Source organism: Neopelma chrysocephalum, unplaced genomic scaffold (assembly GCF_003984885.1).
Source record: "Neopelma chrysocephalum unplaced genomic scaffold, ASM398488v2 Primary Assembly neopelma1_155, whole genome shotgun sequence".
NCBI classification, from domain to species: Eukaryota; Metazoa; Chordata; class Aves; order Passeriformes; family Pipridae; genus Neopelma; species Neopelma chrysocephalum.
In genome coordinates this window covers 1,449,096-1,472,030 of record NW_020897817.1, presented here as the reverse complement: position 1 = coordinate 1,472,030, position 22,935 = coordinate 1,449,096, and the positions used below count along the sequence as shown (strand labels likewise).

The window sequence follows — 22,935 nt, the reverse complement described above, 5'->3', positions numbered from 1 at the left end:
ATTTCCAAAGCCCTGAAATGTGGGGTTTTGTGTAGTTCTTCTTCCTGGGGCTGATGTTGGTTTGAGGTGGAAGGGTACAGGGTCCTGTCTGAGCTGCTCTGGCAACACCCAGGGAAGGGGAGAGGCCGATTCCAAAATTCCAAGTGCTTTTGGAAAATGCCTGGACCTCTCTGCTGGCACAGGGGCAGGTGACACAGGGAGGACACAGCCCCTCCATTCCAGCCCAGCAGCGAGTTCCACTGCACAAAAGAAAAGTCAGGATAAACCATAAAGAGCTTTTTTGGCTGCTTGAGGGATGTGACACCCTGTGACAGGCGAGGACAAAGCCATATTGATTATTGTCATGCTGAAAAGGGGTAATGGCCCATCACTACAGCTTTGCTGGGCAGCTGCCAGTGCCAGGAGAAGCTTGAGGGGAAGATGAAATCCCCACTAAAGATCCATAACACATTTGGCTGCCAAGGCTGGACTGGACCAGAGGGATGGCAATTTATTCCTTATGCAAGCTGATGGCAGGACAGGGCTGGAAAATGTGGAGGCCTGCAGGGCTGCAGGTGTCAGGTGCTCTGAGGTGCTTCTGAACACGATTACACGTGTTTTGAAACAGGTGAGGGATTCTGTCCCAGGAAAAAATATAAAAAAAAAAAGGCTTTACAGAGTTGCCTGGATCAAACAGAGGCAACTGCAGCAGGTTTAAAGAGAACACACCAGGGCAGTGGGAGGTGGGAATGTGCTCACACACAGCGTGCCCTGAGCTGTGTCACAGCAATAAAGCACCTCCTTCCAGAGCCCACCAGAGCTCTGCTGAACAGCCTGAAATCCCTGTTATCCACGAGGCCTAACGTTGTGTGACAGCTCAGAATCATGGAATGGCCTGGGTTGGGAGGGACATTGAAGCTCATCTCATTCCAACACCTTCCACTAGCCCTGGTTGCTCCAAGTCAGCCTTGCGCACTTCCAGGGATGGGGCAGCAACAGATTTTCTGGGCAGCCTGTGCCAGGGCCTCCCCACCCTCCCAGGGAAGGATTCCTTCCCAATATCCCACCCAAATCTCCCCTTTTCCACCTTAAAGCCATTCCCCCTTGTCCTGTCCCTCCAGGCCCTTGGAAATACTCTCCCTCCATCTCTCCTCTCAGCTCCCTTCAGGCACTGAAAGGTCACAATCAGGTCACCCCAAAACCTTCTCTTGTCCAGGCTGAACGATCCCAATTCTCTCCAGCCTTTCTTCACAGCAGAGGTGCTCCAGAACCTCAGATATCCCCCAAATTTTGGAGCCACTGCTGACCTTGACAACTTAATCCCTTTTATTTTGTTTGTTTGTTTTTAGGCTGGAATCTGCATATTCACAGACAGGTCATTCCTTACTTCATATCTTGGTATCACTCAGCACACAAAGCTCCAAACCAGAGAGGAGGGATCGGAATAAACACCTGGAGAACCGGGATATGAAACACAGGGATTGCACTGCCCATGATAAGGGGATGCTTAAACTTATTAACACCTCAGAGCTCCAGAGACTTGGTTAATTAGCTTATTTACTGGAAAGATAAACGAGCGGGTTGTCCAAGGTGACCTGTGGGTGTGGAGCAGGGGAGTGAGACGGGCTGTGGTCCAGCACGGAGGGGGGGTCTCCAGGATGGTTGGCAGAGTTGTGTCAAACAGAAACCCAAAAAGAGGGTCTCTCCCCTGAACCCACACCTTCAGCTGGGAGACATCTGGGACCACAGTGAGATTTTCAAAACAGAGGGAAGCACAAAAGCAGCAGATCCCGACACCCCCCGACCCTCTCTCCGAGGGTGTGTGTGCACAGCAACCCCCCCCAAGCCCCCTGTGTGAGCTGTGGGGTCTCTGGGGGGGTGCAGGGGGGTCTCTGGGGGAGGTACAGGAGTTTGGGGGGGCCGGGGGGGGTCTCTGGGGGTGCCCCTTAACCCCCCCTGAGCCCCCTCCCAGCACTGCATGTGCCAGGACGACTGTTCCTCCAGCGACTGCCTCTGTGGGCAGGGGAGGGTCTGGGGGGGCACAGGAGTTTGGGGGTGCCTGGGGGGTCTCTGGGGGTGCCCCCCACCTCTCCTCCTGCCCTCTGGCCACCCCCAGGGGCGCAGGGAGGTGCCAGGGTGCCCACATACTTACGCACACAGACAGGGGTCTTGCCGGACCAGCGATGGTCCTGCTGGCAGATGCGCACGGACATTCCGATGAGGCGGAACCCGGGGCTGCACTGGTACACCACACTGCCCCGGTAGTTGTAGTTCTCCCCGTTGATCTGCCCGTTCACAATGGGGCTGGGGACGCCGCAGTGCCCGGCTGGGGGGGAGGGAGAGTCACTGGGAATCACTGGGAATCACCGGGAGTCACCACGGACACGCATCGCCCACCCCCGAAACTCTCTGGGGAATTACAGAATCCCAGAGTGGTTGGGGTTGGGAGGGACCTTAAAGATCATCTCATTTCAACCCAGGGACACCTCCCACTAGCCCAGGTTGCTCCAACCTGGCTTTTCCAGGGATGGGGCAGCAACAGATTCTCTGGGCAACCTGTGCCAGGGCCTCCCCACCCTCCCAGGGAAGGATTCCTTCCCAATATCCCACCCAGATCTCCCCTTTTCCAGCTTAAAGCCATTCCCCCTTGTCCTGTCACTAAATGCTCTTGTAAATAGTCTCTCTCCATGTTTCTTGTCAGCCCTTTCAGGCACTGAAAGGCCACAATCAGGTCTCCTCAAAGCCTCCTCCTCTCCAGGTTGAACAATCCCAATTCTCCCAGCCTTTCTTCATAGTAGAGCTGCTCCAGAGTCTCAGAATCTCACCACCCTCCCAGGGAAGGATCCCTTCCCAATATCCCACCCAAATCTCCCCTTTCCCAGCTTTAAGCCATTCCCCCTTGTCCTGTCCTCCAGGCCCTTGGAAATAGTCTCCCTCCATCTCTCCTCTCAGCTCCCTTCAGGCACTGGAAGGTCACAATCAGGTCACCCCAAAGCCTTCTCTTGTCCAGGCTGAACAATCCCAATTCTCCCAGCCTTTCCTCACAGCAACCTGTGCCCGGTACCACCCCTTATAGCAAAGGATTTCTTCCCAATATCCCATTGAACCAGTCCTCCTCCAGCTTGAGGCTGTTCATTCCAGACTCTGCTGTCATAAATAAACCAAAGCAGAGCAACCAGAAATAAACACCACCAGTTTAAAGCTCTCCAGTCTCCGAGCACCTCGTGTCTATTGAGCAGTCAGGAATCAAAGTCTGCTCCCTTTCTAGATCTACTTAAAACCCCACAGCTCCAGCAGAATTGGGAAAGGACCCACCAGGATCATCCAGTCCAACCCCTGGCCCTGAGAGGATCATCCAAACCCTCCAGGAGCTCTGGCAGCCTTGGGGCTGTGCCCACTGCCCTGGGGAGCCTGGGCAGTGCCCAACCACCCTCTGGGGGGAAGAACCATTTTCTAACATCCAACCTAACCCTGCCCTGAGTCCTGGCTTGGAGCAAGCAGCAAAACCCCCAATTCCCTCCCAAAACACCACCAGGACTCTTTCTAACACACCATGGATGCTGCCACCGGGGCTCTTTCCCAACAAACCCCACACCTACCCAGGCACCTGACCTCTGCCCCGCTCCAAAGCCCGTTGGCCATGCACTCCCTGACCCGGGAGCCCACCAGGGTGTAGCCAGTGTTGCAGGAGAAGATGGCTGTGGCCCCATAGCTGGTCAGGGTCCCGATCTTGTTCCCGTTGGGAGGCGTCGGCAGGTCCCCGCAGGAGATAACTAGGACAGATCCCAAAAGCACCGTGAGCAAAACCGGGCTGGGAGCAGCTGGTTTGGGAGGAACCTCCCTCAGTCACTCCTTGCTGGAGTAAGGAATGAGTGGGAAAGATTATTAAATAGTTACATGAGTAATAACAATTCAGAGCCGTGCTAGACAAGGTGACAAATACAAGGGTCGTTAATATTTATGCTCAGGACACGAGGGAAGTGCTAAAGATGGGCCAGGAAGAAACTAAAGGAGCTTTTCACACGGAAAGTTTTTCACACAGGAATATTTCTACCATTAACCCATTGTTAGGTGCAGTGGGAAACTTGATTTGTAGGAATTCCACAACATCACACGATCCCAGAATGGTTTGGGATGGAAGGGACCTGAGAGTTCATCTTGTTCCACCCCCTGCCACGGGCAGGGACAACTTCCTCTAGCCCAGGTTGCTCCAACCTCACCTTGGACACTTCCAAGGATGGGGTAGCAACAGATTCTCTGGGCAACCTGTGCCAGGGCCTCCCCACCCTCCCAGGGAAGGATCCCTTCCCAATATCCCACCCAGATCTCCCCTTTTCCAGCTTAAAGCCATTCCCCCTTGTCCTGTCCCTCCAAGCCCTTGTAAATAGTCTCCCTCCATCCTTCCTCTCAGCTCCCTTCAGGCACTGAAAGGTCACAATCAGGTCACCCCAAAGCCTTCTCTTGTCCAGGCTGAACCATCCCAATTCTCCCAAGCCCCGTCCAGCGTTGCCTTGAAATGGTACAAAATTCCCAATGAAAATTCCAATTCCAATTCCACCCAGCTTTTCCCCACACTGTGACCTCCAGGACAGAGCTGTCACCTGAAGGTGAGACCCACAGAGGACACCCAGGTGGGTTTGCAGCAGCTGGAGCCCTGCAGCCACAGCTCCCAGCCACACACAATTCAGCTCCTTCTCTTTTATCTTTATTTTCTCTGCCTCAAAGATCTGCAAAACCCTCCGGAGCTCCTGCCCTCAGCGAGGAGCCAAGGGACCCACGCTGGGTGCTTGTGACCTCGGTGCTCTGCCAAGATCCTGTCATTTGAATTTAGGTGGCAATAAGGCTGAGGGAACAAAACGAGGTCAGGCTCCTGCTCCCGGATCTGGCGGAAGAGCTGGCAGGGGGGAAAAGTACATCTGTCACCCACCCTGCAGTCACATCTCCACAAACAAAGGCAGGCAGGAGGGAAGGAGAGGTTCTTCTGTCTCTGTCTGCACTTAGAGAGGAAAAAAACCCACCACCTCTGACAAAAGGGAAGATCCAAAGCACAGCAGTCGTGGCAGAACAACTGAGAGCTGCTTGTTTGCCCAGAGTGGTTTTGATTTACGGGCGACACCACTACCCTTGTAAACCTGGTGTTTGCATGGAGAGGGAAGAGGGGAGGTTTTAACACCAGCAGGTTTTATTTTTCCTCCTTAAAAGCAAACTTCAGAGCATCTGGCAGCGGTGACAGCAAAGAGAGGAGCTGGAGTGCTTGAGCTCACCCAGAGTCAGTCGGATCAAACTAAGGATCACATCAGGACGTGACCTGTCCCTGCATCCAAACCCTCTTCTAACAGAGTTCTGGTGCATCCACCTCAGGTGCTGCCAAGAGCAGCCAGGGCTGTGGTGTGGCTGCACCCACCAAAGGGAAAACAGGCCCCCCACCCCCTGTGAGACCACCCTGCCCTGCCCCGAGTGCCCCCCCGCTCTTACTTTTACAGGTGGGCATGGGCTCCCCTATGCTCCACTTGCCATTGGCCTGGCACCTGATGACCCTCTGGCCCGTGTAGTAGTAGCCAGGGTCGCAGATGAGCATGAGCTGGGCGTTGTAGTGGTACTGGACCTCGTAGGTGAGTCTCCAGCGGCCGTGCTCCACCGCGATGCTGCCGACGTCGGGACAGGCCACAGCTGGACACGGGGGGTGCAGGGCCAGGGGGGGAAAAAAGGGACAGGAAAAGGTGTTAATGGGTGTTTGATTGTTAGAGCATCCAAAGGAGGCAGCGAGGGTGGGAAGGGACTTGATTTGAAGCCGTGGGAGGACACTGAGGGCACTCGGTGTGTTCAGTTGGGGAAGAAAAGAGACCTCACTGCAGTTCCAACTGCCTGGGCAGGGGCAGAGGAGGGGCAGGGACTGAACTCTGCTCTGGGCAGACCAGGGACAGCACCCAGGGAATGGCTGGAGTTGTGTCAGGGCAGGGTCAGGTTGGATCTCAGGGAAAGGTTGGATCTCTGGCACTGCCCAGGCTCCCCAGGGCAGTGGGCACAGTCGGAAGGCTGCCAGAGCTCCAGGAGGGTTTGGATGATCCTCTGGGGCACAGGGGGTGACTCTTGGGGATGGGCCCATGCAGGGCCGGGAGTTGGACAGGATGGTCCTTGTGGGTCCCTCCCAGCCCAGCAGACTCTGTGACTCTGTGAGTGTGGTGGGTTTTCAGTGAGGAGACACCACCTGTACAGGTGGGACACCAAGACCCCACCAGAGGGACATTTATCCAGTTTTTTAGGATTAGAAACATGCTGTCCTGAACCCCACACCCACGGGGCAAAGCTGTCCATGCTACAGGTGGGAGACACCAGTGAGTGGACAGGCAGAATTCCCGGTGGGATGTGCTGGCCCCACACTCACCCACACACTGGGGGGGCTGGTTCCCGTTGCTCCACTGCCCCGACTGCAGGCACTCGGTGCTGGGCTCTGCTCCTGGCTGCAGCTGGAAGCCCTGGTTGCAGTGGTACACAGCCTTTGTCCCCACTGTGTACTCCTTGCCAAAGACAACCCCGTTCCTTGGGGCTCTGGGAACTCCGCAGGACAGAGCTGGGAAAAAAAAAATCAGTCAGCTTCCCATTTTATCCTGGATTTGTGGCGAGCCCAAAGCACAGCTCCCAAACCCTCCTATTCACAGGATCACTGAATGTGCTGAGTTGGAAGGGACCCACAAGAATCATGGAGTCCAACCCATGACTGTCCCCAAAAGTCACACCCTGTGCCTGAGAGTATCATCCAAACACTTCCTGAACTCTCACAACAGCTCCAGAAGCTGCAGGGAATGTCCACTTTCCACAGAGGATCATATTTTCAACCCTATCAGTAGAGCCAACCCTGAATTCCAATTTCTCCTGGAAGAGAACTCTGGCTGTACTTTCCATAATATCTGTAACACCAAATGCATCAGCTCAGCACTCCAAAGTTTTCACACAGAGATAACGGATCCGATAGCAAGAACGCTTTGTATTTACATCCCACAGCAGCAACAGCCCCAAACCCCTCTCCAAGAGCACTTCTGGATTACATAAGGCAGCAAATTGTGTAATTATGTTGTGGCAGAAGGAAGGCTAAATTTAGAGTTATGGCTGAGGAGGTAAAAGGGGGGGGTTGTTCAGGGGAAAAATGGATAAACGGGCACCGAGCCAAGAGGCTGCTGGAGATGGCAGCGCTTGGGAGAGGAGGCTCTGCACCACTCCTGCTGAAACCCCAGGCTCTGCAGCCAGGGGAGCCCCAAAAAGGGCAGGGAGGGGACAGGCAGGCCCTAGAGAGGGACAGAGAAGAGCCACGTTCACTTCTGCTGCAGGACACGAGCAGCCCTGTCGCCCTCCTTCCCTCCCCTGGGAATGCCAGTGCTGGGAGCCCCTCACTCACAGCTGCTCTTCTCTCTCGGCATTCAAAGGAGTTGGGAAACCAAACCCAGACCTGCCTCCAAACCCCCCATCCCTCTCCAAGCCTTGGCCCTGGGGAAGCCCATCTTGGTAGAGCTGGAGGTGACAGGACGGGATGGCCAAGGAGAAGCTCCACTGGGACACCACCAGCCAGTGGGCTGCCAATGCCTCTGTGGGGCTCTGAGAGGAGCAGGAGTTGCCACAGAGCACAGCCCTGCAGGCCAACACCAGACCCAGCCCTGTCTGCATTTCCAAACTGCTCTGAGGGACATCCATCCCCTCCTGGAGGAGCCAGAGCTGCTCCCGCTCAGCTCGTGCAGGAGGTGGAGGCTGAGCCCGTGTCTCCTGACCCACATGCTGACACTCCAACACATTCACCTTCCTGTCATTCCCTCTGCACAACAACCAGGGCTGGAAAACCAGCAACCTTAGAAAAAGTGACCCTCAGGTGACAGGGACCCCACTGAGCTGGAGAAGAGACACCAGATGAGTGTGTGCAGCAGCCCCGGAGCTTCCCAGCACTCCCCCAAGGTCCAAGCAGCTTTTATCCCACTCCTGCTCCTCCTGGGATGCTGGAGCAGGATCCCCCAGCGCTGGCAGGGGCTGGTGTTGCTCAGAGGTGTGAGCAATTGTGCAGGATCAGGCACATCCCTGGCTGGGCTGATAATCACAGGGATGTCACTCCGGCGGGCTCAGGAGCTCTCTCCAAGGCTGGGTGTCTAGACAAGCAGCCACACTGAATACCAATTTCATTCCCAGGGAAAAGAGGGGACCTGGGAAGTCCAACCTTTTCCCTTTCACCCAGCAGTTCTGTTGTTCCTTTCCATTGCATCTGGCCACGAGGGCTGGGGGGGTGAGCTGAGCCCTTCCCACTTCACCACCCCCACCAAAACCTTCTCCTTTCTCCCTTCCATTCTCTTCTGCAGCCTGAGGCTTCCCCAGAACTCATCCCCTCTATTTGCCCCCACAGGGCCAGCTGTGCTCCAGCTCAGAGAGGCTGAGCTCCCTCTTGCCTTCATTTCACAGAATCCCAGGATGGGTTGGGTTGGAAGGGACCCTAAAGCTCATCCAGTCCCACATGGGCAGGGACATCTGCCACTATCCCAGTTGCTCCAAGCCCCGTCCAACTTGGCCTGGGACACTCCCAGGGATCCAGGGGCAGCCACAGCTTCTCTGGGCAACCTGTGCCAGGGTCTCCCCACCCTCCCAGGGAAGGATTTCTTCCCAATATCCAACTTAAACCTATTCTCTGTCACTTTGCAAACATTAGTAAGTTTTTATTTACAGAGCCCCACACGAAGCAGAGACATTTGGGTTTTGGGGTGGCCATAAACCTGCCCCCTGCTCCCTGATGCAGGATCCCCCAGAACCAGGGATGGCAGAGGTTCTTCCAGGGGAAATCAAAGCAGAGTTTGGCTCAGAGTCACCCATGGAGAGTGAGATCCAGGGCAAAAGGAGAAGGGGCAGCTCTGGGGGCTCAGAGGTGCAGGAACTCTGCTGGGAGAAGGGACAGAGGCTGGGAAAGCAAGGCTGCAGCTGGGATTCCAAAAACAAAGCTGCTTAAAAATAGGCAGCAGAGACAGAGAAGGCAGTATTAGATCATGGAGTGTTCTCCTCTCGGTGCCAAGGCAGGATTGTTCCCTGTGGAATATTCTCTGCTGCCTCCAGAAATGTCAGCGAGGACGGAGCACGTAGTAAAGATTATTCAGAGGGGATGGGGAAGGGGAAGAGGATTAGGAGCTGGCAGAAAGGAGCTTGGGGAAATGGCACTTGTTAACTAGACCGAGTGTTTATGGGCACCCCAGTTCCCCTCCCCCTGACTGGGGGGCAATTTATGCCATTCCCAAACCTCTGCCGGGAGGTCCCGGCCACCTGAAAGGATAAGAATTTGAGCACAGCCCAAAACAAGAGGCTGCCAGTTGGCTTTGAGAGAGCAATCTGGGGGAAAAAAAAAAGGATGTTGGATTTTATGTAGCTGAAGGAAAAGCAGAGCCAGCCCTGGCCACTGCTCCAAGCCTTGGGGGGGAGCTGCTCCTCCACCAGTTCTCTTCCAGCTCTGGCTCACTGCTGCTCACTCCCCTCCTGCAGCCTGCACCCATCCCAAGGCACTGGCCAGGGTTAAGATTCCTGATAGAAATCCAAGGAAACACAAAGGGTGACTTGCCCCAGGGGCTTCTTTCAGCCTCAGGATCTAACATGTGCCCAGCAAGTTCTCCTTGCTCTTCCAGAGGGACATCCAGCACCAAGATCCCGACCAAGCTGCTCTTTGTGGGGTCAGTGGGGACACACACCCCTCCCAAGGGGAAACTGAATCAGGAGCCCACCTGAAATGCTGGGAATCAGCCCCCAAATTCTTCCTCTGCCATAGAGTGGCACCATGGGCTGTGCCCATCAGGCTCCTGACGTGTCACACCTTCAGCTGAAGGTGCAGGATGGGTTTGGTGCTCCCAGTGCAGCTCCCATGGGAAATCCCTGCCCACAGTGCAGATCTGGGGTGCTCAGCAACACCACAGGAGCTTTCCAACGTTTCCAGGCCTGGCAGGGACAAGCCATGGATGGTCTGGCTCCGAGTCCCTCCCTGCTGACCTGGGAACTGCTGCTCAGGGACTTGTTTCTGCTTTGAACCCGGGCTGTCAGGGTCACCCCACCCTGGCACAGCCTCTCCCAACCTCCCCACACATCCCCCCTGGATCTGCTTCCCTCCTTCCCGTTTAAAACCCAGTTCCCACACACCACAACCCCTCTGGAAGTAAATCCAGCTTTTGGAGCTGCACACGAGGCTCAGGTGACATTCCAGCACTGCAGGGCAGTGAAGCTGAGCAGCACTTGTACCTGTTCTGGATTACATGATTCTCCTTCAAAAAAAGATGCAGTAAATCAGAGGGATCCCTTGCTCTGGGCTGAGGGAGGCACAGTTGCCATGACAGCCCTGGCTGTGCTGCTCATCTGCTCCTTCCAGCCCTTGGCTTTGCCCCATCCTGTTTTCAGGGAGGTTAAATCCCTACCTGAGCCCGTGCCCAGCTTCCCAGTGGGATGGGGCGGCAGGATCTTGATTTACTGCCTTCCTCTCACATCTAAATCAACCCCAAAGGGAAATGAGCAGCCACAGCCACCCTACAGAGGTGCAATTCCCGAGCGATTCGGGAGCACAGAAGGGATTTTTTTCAGGGCTTCTTGGTACCCCCCACACTAAACAATCCCACTTTTCCCCTCCAGCCCAGCCTGGCCCAGCAGTGCAGACACTGCAGTGAGCTGGTGGTGCCTGGGCTGTCTCTTGTTCCCTGGCTGGTTTCCAGGGAAGTCGATGCAATATTAATCCCCAGCGCTCGGTCCCCTTGGAACATGGATGAATGTTCAAAGACACTGAAAGGCTTCATCAGAATAAAGATGGGCATTTTAGCAAGCACAAAGGAGCTGGGATGATTGGCGGACGCAGAAAAAGGTGCAATCAGAAAATGAACAGAGGGAACGGGACGGAACAGAAGCAAAACCCCGCCGGGGCACGGTGCCCTGTTCCCCCTCCCTCCCCTGCCTGGAATTTGCTCCATGCTGGGTCTGACATGTCACAGAGATTATGGTTAATTAGGAGGAGATGTGGAAAGAACAACCACATGCCTAAATCTTAGATGAAGCCAACAGGAACCACGTGAACCCTCAGAAATTTCTCGCCCCCCCCGCTGACACACGCGGACCTAAGAGGGCACTTCCAGAATTACTGAAGGAAATTCCAGCCACTAAAACAGAGCAGGACCCCTACTCCTGGCAGCCTTTCCAGATTCTTCCAAGCCTTTTCAGATCCTCCCCAAGCCTTTCCAGATCCTCCCAAGCAACAACTTCTCCCACTCTCAACCAAGGCCTGGCTGTGCGGTCGCTGAGGGTTCAAACACTTCTACCCCGGGAGCCTTCACACAGATGATTTTTTAATCACCCATTCTCAGTGCCCCCAAACACTTACTCCCTTCCCTCTTTGCCCATCTTCTCCCAAGGACCTGCACTCGAGCATCACCCCTCAGTGCCCACCTGCACGCCCGACTCGACGGGGAATTAGAGGAATTCCAATATTTTTGTAGTTTAACCACCTCCATCCTCCCTGTAGCTGCTGGATCTTTATAACAGCCCCTCAGTGCTCTCACCTTGGCACAGAGGGGTGGCCTCCCTCCAGTGGAAGTAGCCCTGGGGGTGCTGGGTGCAGGTGCTGGTGCTGTGCCCGGCCAGCCGGTACCCGGAGTCGCAGCCGAAGCGGACGGAGCTGCCGGGGCTCAGCCCGGTGTGGCTCAGGATCATCCCGTGGGCTGGAGGCTGGGGGAGGCTGCAGTAAGGAGCTGGAGAGGGGCAGGAGAAAAAGAAATCAACCCCTGGATGGGGCAGCAGCAAGGTGATTGTAATTCCCTTCCCGTTTTTGGGATTTACACCCCAACCTGAGGCTGTGCCAGATCTGTGATGGATAAACACAAAGTCAAAGGGGGAAGGGCAAAGGGCTCCAGTCCAAGTTTCACTCAGCTCTGGAAATAAAGACTGATTTCTGATAATTAAATATTACTTAATTCATTTACTGAGTAAAGTCATTATTTATTTAGGACGTACTGGCAAGTTCTCAACCCGGCTTTATAACTTCCATTAATTAAGATTTGCCAAGTACTGAAACACGGTAACTCATTTGAAGGAGTTCCCGGCAAATATTCGCTCTTCAGCAGTGGGTTTGTGCTGAGGGAGCAACCAAGAGCTTCTGGTCCTGCTCCCAAGAGCTGGAGCAGAACAGCTGAGCAGGAGCACAGTGTGTTTAACCACACCATCAACCACATGAAAGTTGTGCCTCATGCAGCTCCTGACACAAGTGCTGATGTTTTGGGATGTTCATCTTCCAACATCTCACAACGAGAGCACACGATAATTCAGGAACACAGCAATCTTTGGGATGGGATTCCTTCATCCAGATCCAGAGCCACTTGGTCTATACAATCATGGAATCATTAAGGTTGGAGAACACCTCAAAGAGGATCAGGTCCAACCACTAACCCACCACCACACCATGTCCCCAAGCACCACATCCACACGTTTTTTGAACACTTCCAAGGGCTGTGATTCCACCACTTCCCTGGGCAGCCTGTTCCAGTGCCTGACTTCATCAGGAAGCCTTTCCCAATATCCAATTCACCCCCCCTGGAATCAATGACTCTCTACATCCTGGTTCTGACTCTGAGGAGTGGTTGAGAAGCCAACCAAAGCTTCAAAGTTTCTTCCTGGACTTTCTCCTGGTCATGACTCTTTAATTCTGGTTCTGATTCTTCAGAGTGGTGGAGAAACCAGCCAAGGCTTCGAGGTTTCTCCTGGGCACAACCTGCCTTTCCTTGGCTTCTGCCCTCACAGATGGTCCGTGTCCCTCTGCAGGAACTTTGTGGAGACCCCAGGCTGAGGAGGAGACCCCTGAGCCCTGCTGGGAGCTCACCAGAGTAGCGGATTTTGAAGCCTTTCCTGTTGTAGGCGTGATCCGAGGACCAGCGGAGGAAGACGTTGTTCCCGCTGCTGCTCACGGTCAGAGGGGCTGAGTAGTTCCCACTCAGAGACAGGAGCAGGGGACTCTGGCCAGAGGGTCCTGGGGAGAAGGAGGGAACAGGGAAGAGTCAGGGTTGACACAGAGTCACTCGTGGTCCTTTGGGAGAACAGGAGCGTTGAGGAGTCGCCGCCCGGAGCCGTCGCTGTGATCCTGGGAACGTGAATCTGGCAGGGCTGGCACTTGCTCCTGGGAACCCCACAGCAAATAAAGCCCAGCTGATCACAGGAAGACCAGGATTTGCTCCAGGCAAGATGCCTCGGGCTCAGGTCCCACTGGGCAGCTCCAGGAGCACCAGCACAGCGCTCGTGTTCTGTGCTGGTCATGGAGCTGCTTCCCTGGGAATGCTGACAGATCCCCCCTCTCCGGGCCTGAGATCCCTCTCCAATCCTGGGAACTCGTGGGCCTAGAGAATCTGGGCTGCCTGGTCTTCGGGGATGAGTATTCCCACCTTCCCAGCTCATCCCTGGCAGCAATCTCTGCTCCCCTTTCTCCCAGGAGCTCACTAACTCCTGCCCCTTCGGAAAACACTTTAGATCCATCCAAAAATCAAATCACTGATGTTTTCTTATGCAGGGAATCGATGAGTCTTAGGAGGAGCTCCGAGTTCAGCAGAAGGTTACAGGCAGTGCAGTGGGAAGCTGACTTTGGAGTGCTCTGGGAACAGGGATAACCACTAACAAACCTCTGCAATTCCTTTCCTTCCCCCTTGGCTGCCACCAAGTCAGGGAATTACAGAATCACAGGGTGGCTTGGGCTGGAAGGCACCTTAAAGATCACCCAGTTCCAACTCCCCCAGGTCCAGGGGGTGGATCTCTTACCATCAAAGATCTCAAACTCGTCGTACTGCTTCTCACTGAGGAAGTACTCGATGGTGAGGGAGATGTTGTACCCGGGTTCGACCTTCACCACCCAGGAGCAGGTCTGGAAGTGGGGGTAACTCCCCAGGAAGCTCTGGCTGAGGATCACACCAGTGGAGTCTGTCATCACCTGGTTCATGGGGCAGTGAACTGCAGGAAATGTGGAGGAGAGACAACACAAAGGGAATTTTCCTGTTTGCCAGAGGGAGGATGAAAACACAAGATGCTGTGGCCAAGAAGGTCTGTCTTGATGAGCCAGGCAGAGGTAGAGCACAACTCTGCACACCTTGACCTCTGGGAGTCATGGAGAACTCCCAGAGCCTGATTTGGGCTGTGTTCCCACAAATCCCAACAACTGTCTCATTTAAAGAAAGGGGCAAAAAGCAACAGTGCAAACAAAGCTTTTCAACTGCCTCGGTGTGATTTCACACCCCTTTCAAAATAATCAGCAGCACAACCAAGCAACTGTCCCTGAGGGACAAAAGGCTCCCCAGGAATCCCTGGAAATTCTCTCTCCTGGGTTAGAACAAAGTGTGGAACTGCAGGTTTATCTCGGGTCACCCACGGAGTTGTTATCTGGGACATAAGAACTCCAACTCCTTCCTCTAATCACTACACCCCATTCAGCTCCTGGAAACACAAAACCCAGCTGAAAGCACCACAGAAAAAAAGGCCAACGAAAATACCCCAAAAGAGGGGGCAAACACACATAGAGGGAGCAGAAAGCACAAAGAAAGGGATCTTTATTTATCCATAATTGCCACTAAACCCCAGTGCAAACGCTGGGCTTGTATGAATAGAAAATAGCCAGAAGTACCCAGAAAGAACAGTGTATTCTTTCCAAAATCCTTAATCCCATCAGTGATTTTTTGACCTCTAGAAATTGGTGGCCAGATGTAATTTAAGCAGTCCCTTCACCCCCAGGCTAACAACCACCAGTAAATAATTGAATGACCTCCCTTTCTCTCCTTCGGTCCGTGCTTTTTCAGAGAGAATAAAACCATAGAAAAATATCCCATTATATGGTAAAAAGGTCCAGATAGGAGGGAAGGAAGGAGATGAAATAATCGCTGCTGGAGCGAACAAAAGCCCCAGCAGGAAGGCAGAGGATAAAAAAAAGGAACATGGGAGCAGGGAAGCATCTCTGGGATCCCTCCTGAGCAGCAGCAAGGTGTACAAGCAGCGTGCTGGGCCTTTCATTCCTCTCCCATGTCAGACATTCCGTGGCACTAATGGAAGAGCTGCTCCTGCAGGATTGACTGCCTGCAGACAATCCTCCTCCTCTGTGGAGGAGCTGTTCCTGTGGCTCTGGAAGCCCAGCACTCCCCCCCTTCCCAGGGGAAGGACATCACCAGTGGCCTGGAGAGTGCAGCAGTGGCCTGGACAAGCTCCAAGGGCCTCCCTGAACACTTGGGGTACAATCCAGGGGTACCTGACACGAGGCAATCCCCCCCCAGACCATGTGGAGATCCCAGAGAATGTGGAGATCCCAGAGAATCCCTGGAACCAGCAAAGGGTGGAGGAACAGGAATTGGAACTGGTTGGGCACTGCCCGGGCTCCCCAGGGTTTGGTCACAGCCCCAAGGCTGCCAGAGCTCCAGGAGGGTTTGGACAATGCTCTGAGGGACGGGGGGGGATTTTTGGGGTGTCTGGGCAGGGCCAGGGCTTGGACTGGATGGTCCTTGGGGGTCCTTCCAGCTCAGGATGTTCTGTCATCCTCTAAACCTCCCAAGGTTCAGAACCTCTGAACCTCCCTCCCCACAAGGTCCTGATGGGAGGTTTGGCACTCCTGGGACCCTGGAGATGAGGAGAATTCACCCCAAAGATGCAGAATGTGGAAGAAACCCCCTCCCAACTCCCTCCCTCAGCCATCCCCCCAACTTGGGAACAATCCCTGGGCATGGAAGTGCAGGGACTGTGGAACCACCACACTGGGCACCCCCAGCTTTACCTTCACAGGTGGGAGGAGGCCCCTCAAACTGCAGGTGAGTGCCGAGTTTGCAGGTCAGGATTTCATTTCCTATCAAGGTGAAGCCGGGCAGGCACCTGTACCTCACTATGTCACCTGCAGACAGGGGCAAAAACCACTTCAACCCAAGGGAAAGATCATGGAATTCATCGAGGTTGAACCCTGCCCTGGGATGGGGGAACCCTGGGCTGCCTCTGCCACTGAGAACATGCAGGAACAGAGGGTGTAAATACAGAAATAAAGGGTGAAATACAGAAATAAAGCGTGTAAACACAGAAATAAAGGGTGTAAACACAGAAATAAAAGGTGTAATTACAGAAATAAAAGGTGTAATTACAGAAATAAAGGGGGTAAATACAGCAATAAAAGGTGTAATTACAGAAATAAAGGGTGTAAATACAGAAATAAAGGGTGTAAATACAGAAATAAAAGGTGTAAATACAGAAATAAAAGGTGTCAATAAGAGGCACTCTGGAATCCCACTGGGATGAGCTGCTCTTGTGACATTGGGTCTGTCACGACTTTGTGAAGTTATTTCAGGTGGAGATTTCCCTCAAAATAAAATCCCTTCCCTTTAAGAAAAATCTTGGCTACTTCAGTGGCTGCAGACACTTAAAAACGTGGCTGGAACCCTGAGCAACAGCAAAAAAAACCCACAGAAAGCACCATGGATGTGGCTGAAAGTTTCTGGGTAAATAAAGGAATAAAGGCCTCTGGGCTTCCACACAAGGCTCTGTGAGAAACACCCGAAAACAAAGATTCCTGAGTGTTCCCAAACACTGTCCCAAAAGCCAAAAGCACTTCTGAGTGCTGAGAGGGACAGAAAAAGCCCCAAAAACCTCGGGACAATGGGAGCAGTTTTGACTCCAGGTCGGTGCCGGTGTTGGGCAGGGTCAGGCACAGCTCCTGATGTGGGGGAAAAAGGGGTTCCCAAGGGTATTCCCAGCAGCTGGAGAGGGGGGAAGGAGGGATGAGGGGATGAGGAGATGAGGAGAGGTTACCTATGTTGAACTCCTCGTTCTCAGTGATGATCTCGGCGTTGGGGACCATGGTGGGAGGTTGGCACCGGGACAGCTGGTAAGCTGGGAGGGCAAAAAAAGAGCAGCAGATGTTGAGCTTGGGGGTGAAAAGCCACAGGATGGACTCAGGGAAGATCCTCCCCCTTCTCCACGAGGAGGAGGAATTGGCAAAATGCAGCCAAGCCCTCCAAACCCCGCAGAGATGGAGCCGGGAATTTGTGTCCCCCAAAGTTTCTCACTCCTGGTGGGAAACAGGTTTGGGTCAGTCCAGGGGAGGTTCTGGTGCAGATCAGGGGAGATGGAGGTGCCTGCACAGTGCCAGTCCCTTTGGAGGGCACTGAATGGTGAACAAGGATGAGGCAACATCCACCAGCACCTTTTTGGGAAGATCTTGGTGACCTCAGTGGAACTTGGGCAGTGACAGAGGAGGGAGAACCTCCCCCCCAGCTCCAGCTCCAATAATTCCTCAGGGAATTCCATCCTTCGTGCCTGTCCTTCAACAGGGATCTCAGAATTCACTGATTTCTTTTATTAATTTCTTCCAGAAGGAATTCCAGGAGTGCTGGTGCTTCCAACTGCAGATCCTCCTTGGAGTTCACAGAGTGACCTGTGCAAGGTCAGTGTCAGTGCTCATAGAAAGCAAAACAGGGTAAAATTTCTACTCTTTGCCTCATTAGGTGTTTTTTGGGGGTATCATGTGGCTCAGCAGGAAGAAATCCACTTGAAGGGCAGAAATGATTTTTTTTTTAGGGCGAATTTTCCACCAAAAATTAAATCTCAGCTCACAGTGAGCAAAAGGAAGCTCAGGAGAAGGGGGTTGCTCACAAAAACAAACACCCCAGAGCTCTGAGCAGGGGTACATTGGATATATTGGTTCCCAGCAACCAAATGAATATTAATGCCAGACATTTTCTGCTATTTGCTCAGCACTTCCCTGCATCCTCTGCTCCCCCTGCACCTGACCCCAGACAAGCAGAACTTCCCCCTGAAATTCAGATCAGCCTTTTCCTTTAGGAGACTGGAGCTGGGGCTGCCCCTGAATATCAATTCCTGCCAAGCCCAGGATGGATGTTGAGCTCTCCACAGCACAGGAGGGCTGGCAGGCCTGGCAGCACCCTAAAAAGGTGATGATGATGATGGTAAAATGCCCTGATTTCCTTTCTCCATAAGGTGGGGCAGGATAATGCTTTTCCAAAGGCACGTGGGAAAGCAGGGTGTTTGCAGGGAACACAAGGGCTTCCCTTCAATGTGAGGGATGGGCTTAACTGTTCTGGGTGTGCAAGGGGAGGAAAACACAAGCACGTGGCACTGGAGGGACCCTGAGCCTCCAGGACAAGTGGGAGGTTTCTGCCCATGGCAGGAACTGGGTGATCTTCAAGGTCCCTCCCAACCCAAAGCATCCCATGGTTCTATAAATGAGACTTTCATAACAGTTGCAAGAGTGGCTACGAGTTATAAATGACTGTTAAACCACCCCTGATCCCTTCCAGCCCCAATCCCAGACTTTACACCTCAATATAAAACCCCCTCAAATTATTATTATTATTATTATTATTATTATTATTATTATTAGGGAATGGCCCCGTGGCTGAGGGGCTCTGCCCACAGCAGTGAGGGGCTCTCACTCCCACCACAAAGGGTGGGAATGCAGCACTGGCCACCCTCTGCCCCCTTCCTGAGCCAAACTGCCCAATCCATCCTTTCCTGCAGGGTTGTTCTGTTGTTTGGGAATGTCAATCTTCCAGCAGCAGGGAATCAGCTCCTCCTGGAGCTCAGCAATCCCTGAAATTCAGCCTGTCCCTCTCAGAGCTGAGCTCCAGCCCTTCTGCAGGGGCTCAGCATGGGATTCATCCTGAAGCAAGAGCAAGTTCTCCCATTTGCACTTCCCCAAATCCCAGCACTTGCTGCAGGAACTCGTCAGCTAATCCGATTTCCAGTCAGGCTCTTGTTTAGAGCCACCAAGCAAATGCTCTCACTTAATGTAATACCCAAGATTTTGCTGCCCTCACACCAAAGAATCCCTGAGTAATCCAGGGATTTACAGGAATCCTCCTCCTCCCCAGAGGAATGAAGTTGTGCCTCTGCTGGATCATTTAAAACAGGCCCCCAGGATGATCCAGTTGGTTTGGCAGAGCACTAAAAAAAGGGAATTCTGCATCCACAAACTGCAGGGAAGGGGAGTTTTAGGCAAACAAAGCAGGGATGTGCCATGGAGAGGATGGGATTTACAGGCAGCACAAGAGACCTGTAAAACTGCCCCTTTTGGGAAGACTCCAGGTTAACAAGAGGGTTTGTTCCCATCTTTCCCAGCTCTATTCCTGCCTCCCAGCTGCTCCATGTGCCCCCCACCCCCCAGGACAGAGCCATACAGACCATAGAAATAAATGGCAAAAATGCCCCCGTTGGCAGCGTCGCTGTGGAACTTCAGCAGGACCTGGTTGGAGGAGCTCTGGGCTGATTTCTTGGCAGAGTTGCCAGTGAACACCCCCAGCTGGGGGGCTGTTTGCTGGGCTCCATCCCTGATGGCAGAAACATGAGAGAAGAGCATTATTACATAGTTTTTAACCTCAGAAAACAACCCTCCTCCTCCTCCCTGCTCTCCCTTCCTCGTCCTCCCTTTCCCAGATCTGCTTTTCATTTCCCTGGGCAGTGACCTGGACCCCCCCAGTCCCTCTCCCTGCTCCAGGAGAACCAGGATCATCTCTTCTGGCTCACAGTGCTCACCCAGTGCACAACTGCAACCATGAACTTCACTTTTAGCCTCAGAACCTGAAGAGTCAGGACTGGTTTTCCAAAGGAATGTCGCTCCCTGTTTGCAGAGCAGGCACTGGGATATTCTGAAGATCATTCATTTATTATTATTTTCCAAAAGGAATGTCCCTCCCTGTTTGCAGAGCAGGCACTGGGATATTCTGAAGATCATTTATTGAGTGCTACAAGCCCAAGAATTCGGCCCCCAAGCTCTTCAAGCAGAGCAGCTACATGTGCTCCCTCGGCTGCCTGGAGCTGATAATGCTCACCACTGTGCATAAATAATATTTCTATCTATTTCTATTAAAAGAAATAATGCAAAAATAATGATTTCCCTTCCCTCCTACAAGTAGAAAAGGAAGCTCCCAGCCTGGAAAGCCCCCGGGGTGAAGAAACCAGTGTCACTGCAGCAGAGCTGAGCCCATCTCCAGCAGAGATCCCAGTTCCCATGGAAAAGCCAAGGGCACCTTTCCCAGGTGGAGCCCCTGGAGTGGCTCCAGGAGCCCCCCAAAGCTGGGCTGTACCCACCACACAGTGATGAAGTCGTTGTAGGGCTCTGTCTGCAGCAGGGTGAAGTTGAGGTGGATCCCATATCCCACGGGCACCGTGAGCAGCCAAGTGCAGTCCTGGGAATTGGGGTACTGGTTGGGGAAGCCAGGGGAGTAAACTGTCCCATTCTGGGTGGTGACATTCCCCCCACAAGGCACTGCAGGGAATCAGAGAGAAACACAAACCTGATGAAGAAATAACCCCCCCAAACACAACTCATAAAGATCCCCCATTTCCCATTTTTCTTTCATTTTTTATCATAACAAGACGTCAATTCTGGATGCAGGAGGACCCAGATCTTGGCCTGGCTCGCCTCAGACAATCTCTACCTGTCAAACCTTTTTAACTTCATCCCATTACAGTGAATTTATGAAGTGCTCCAGAGCTGAGAGGAGCCTGCCAGGGCGTTTTGTCCAGATGTGACAGCCAGGTGTGCAAACAAACTCTCCCTCATGCCCTGCTAAGAGTCCCTGGGCTCCACCAGCTGCCTGTGCACGGAAAACAGAGCTCCTGCTGGGATCCCACCAGTGGGCAAATCCATGCCCTTGTTCCTGCAGCAGGGGCTGGGCCAGCAGCTGGCTCTGCACGGAGCAGAGCAGGGGGGAAATGAGGATTTGTGTGGCAGCAGCGTCCAAGCCATTAATCACCAGGACAGTTCCACTGCACCAGGAGCCCTCCAGCTCCAAATGGACCTGCAGGATAAAGAGAGGCAACTGGAGACAGCCTGGGCAGGGCCCTGGGGGCACAGGAGGGTGACCTCCTGCTGCAGGGACACAGCTCTGGGTGGCTCAGGTACAAGCAGCAGCCTCTGCACCGCCCTGGCGTGGAAATGGGAATGCTGAGAGCATCTGCAGGTGCTCCTGGCCTCCTGCACCCACTGCAGGCACTGGCACAGCTCAGTGTCCCCTGCCCGAGCCAGCTCTGCCCCAAGGAGCTGCACTGACCCAATCCTGGCATGGGAACAGGCTGCCCAGGGCACTGGTGGACTCACCACCCTTGGAAGAGTTCAAAAATCATGGCATGTGGCTCTTGAGGACGTGGTTTAGTGGTGAACGTGGTGCTGGGTTGGTGGTTGGACTTGGTGACCGTCAAAGGTTTTCTCCACCCTTAACAATTCCATGATTCTCCCTCCCCACAGAACTCATGGATCCAGGCTCAGGGTCTCACACAGAGCAACACCCTCTGCTTTCCATGCAGGAGCAGCTCCCCAGATCTCCCTGAGCCAGCTGAGATCCAAACTCCACGTGTTCCCTGCCTGGCCCTGCTCTCCCCACGTGTATTTACAGAACTCCCCACCCTCATTTTCTCAAACAAACACCCAGGAAGCCTTAGGGGCCAAGTTCCCTCCTGCCCTGCAGAGCTGCAGGAAGGCTGCTGATCACTGCAAAAACCTCCCTGGAAGAACCTCTGTGCCTTTATTTCGGAATTACAGCTTCTCTTTTAATTAAAAGACCTTTCAGCACTGACCTGCCAGGGGAAGGTGAGGTGCTTTGCCTAAGGCAGCACGTCCTCCCTGCCTGCTGCTATGCAAAAAATGGACCATTTAAGGGAAAAGAGCAAGAAAAGGCAAGTTTTTACCAGCAGGAACAGCCCAGCAGATGTAGCACAGAGAGCAGCAGCAAATGGGCCAAAATGCCCCTCGCCCTCACCTCTCTGCTCTTAAAGTGCTGCAGAGCCAGCAAACTCCTTAAAAACACAATAACAGGGATGGCTGCAGCTGGCAGAGGTAGGTGAGGGCACAATCCTGCTCCCAGCACCCCCTGGGCACAGGACAGGCTCCCACTGACACGTTGCTGGACTGGGAAAGAGCAGCTGAGGATTTGGTTCTTTATGCTCTGTGTTCTCTGGGGTTCAAGGACTTAAAAGAGGGAAAATATCACCTCTCTCTCTCTCCCTCCCTGCAGACCAAGGGCTGTAAGAGGCTGGGAGAAAGGTCAGTGCTCCTGGGAAAGGCGGGGGGAAAATCTTCAATAAGCAGAGCTGAACTTCTCAAAGGTTCACCTGCAAACCTTCTGAAGTCAATCACACAGAACTCGGGCCACTGTGGCCCCGTGGAGGACAGGCTGGAACAGCCACACTGTGGGGGGGGAAAAGAGAATTTGGACACTGGAGTTTTGATGCCTGGAATGGAGATCTGCACTCCCTCAGCCTGCAGAGGCCTCCTGGCACAGTGGTCTGCAGAAAGGAGAGCGTGGAAAGTTCCTGAAGATTTCCCATCTGGGTCATTTTGGAGGTGCCACACTAAGGAGAGCAGGCAGGGACACCACCTTCCCAACTGAGAGCCCCAGAGCTGCAAGGATCCCTGCCCAGGGACTAAGTGGATTTCCCAGTGCTAAATCGAGAGAAGCTCAATGCTGTTGAAGAAATAAAGCAAAATGTAATTATTCCTACAAGGGCCCTGGACTGTGTCTCTCTGAAATGCAGCTCCCAGCAGTGAGGGGAGAGCTGGAGACTGTCCTCACCCACACCATGAGACTCAACCTCTGCCTTAAAGTTGCTCCCTGGTTCTGAACCGCCCAAAATATTCGCTTTGTGCCAGATCAAGCTGATCACCAGCTCCTGGAGAACACACTCCAGCACCTCAGGGGGGGAGGTTTGACCCCAAGAGCACAAGAAGGCCAATGGATCCTGGCCTGGAGCAGGAACAGTGTGGCCAACAGGTCCAAGGAAGTGATTCTGCCCCTGGACTCAGCGCTGGTGAGGCCACCCCTGGAGTGCTGTGTCCAGTTCTGGGCCCCTCAGCTCAGGAAGGACATTGAGGTCCTGGAGCAGGTCCAGAGAAAAGCAACAAGGCTGGGGAAGGGACTGGAGCACAAGTGCTGTGAGGAGAGGCTGAGGGAGCTGGGG

General features: G+C 53.6%; 1 protein-coding gene across 1 annotated transcript in view; it reads right to left on the bottom strand.

The window, feature by feature from the left end:
• The window catches only part of CSMD2 (CUB and Sushi multiple domains 2), a 245,534-nt gene that overhangs the window by 28,849 nt on the left and 193,750 nt on the right, over positions 1–22,935 (bottom strand). The window contains exons 41-51 of the mRNA XM_027701316.1: positions 20,068–20,249; positions 19,162–19,307; positions 16,771–16,851; positions 15,752–15,865; positions 13,762–13,950; positions 12,836–12,982; positions 11,523–11,711; positions 6,365–6,550; positions 5,455–5,649; positions 3,579–3,752; positions 2,132–2,305 (exon numbers count right to left, since the gene is read on the bottom strand). Coding sequence (XP_027557117.1) covers positions 2,132–2,305; positions 3,579–3,752; positions 5,455–5,649; positions 6,365–6,550; positions 11,523–11,711; positions 12,836–12,982; positions 13,762–13,950; positions 15,752–15,865; positions 16,771–16,851; positions 19,162–19,307; positions 20,068–20,249 — 1,777 coding nt within the window. The remainder of the gene's footprint in view (positions 1–2,131; positions 2,306–3,578; positions 3,753–5,454; positions 5,650–6,364; positions 6,551–11,522; positions 11,712–12,835; positions 12,983–13,761; positions 13,951–15,751; positions 15,866–16,770; positions 16,852–19,161; positions 19,308–20,067; positions 20,250–22,935) is intronic.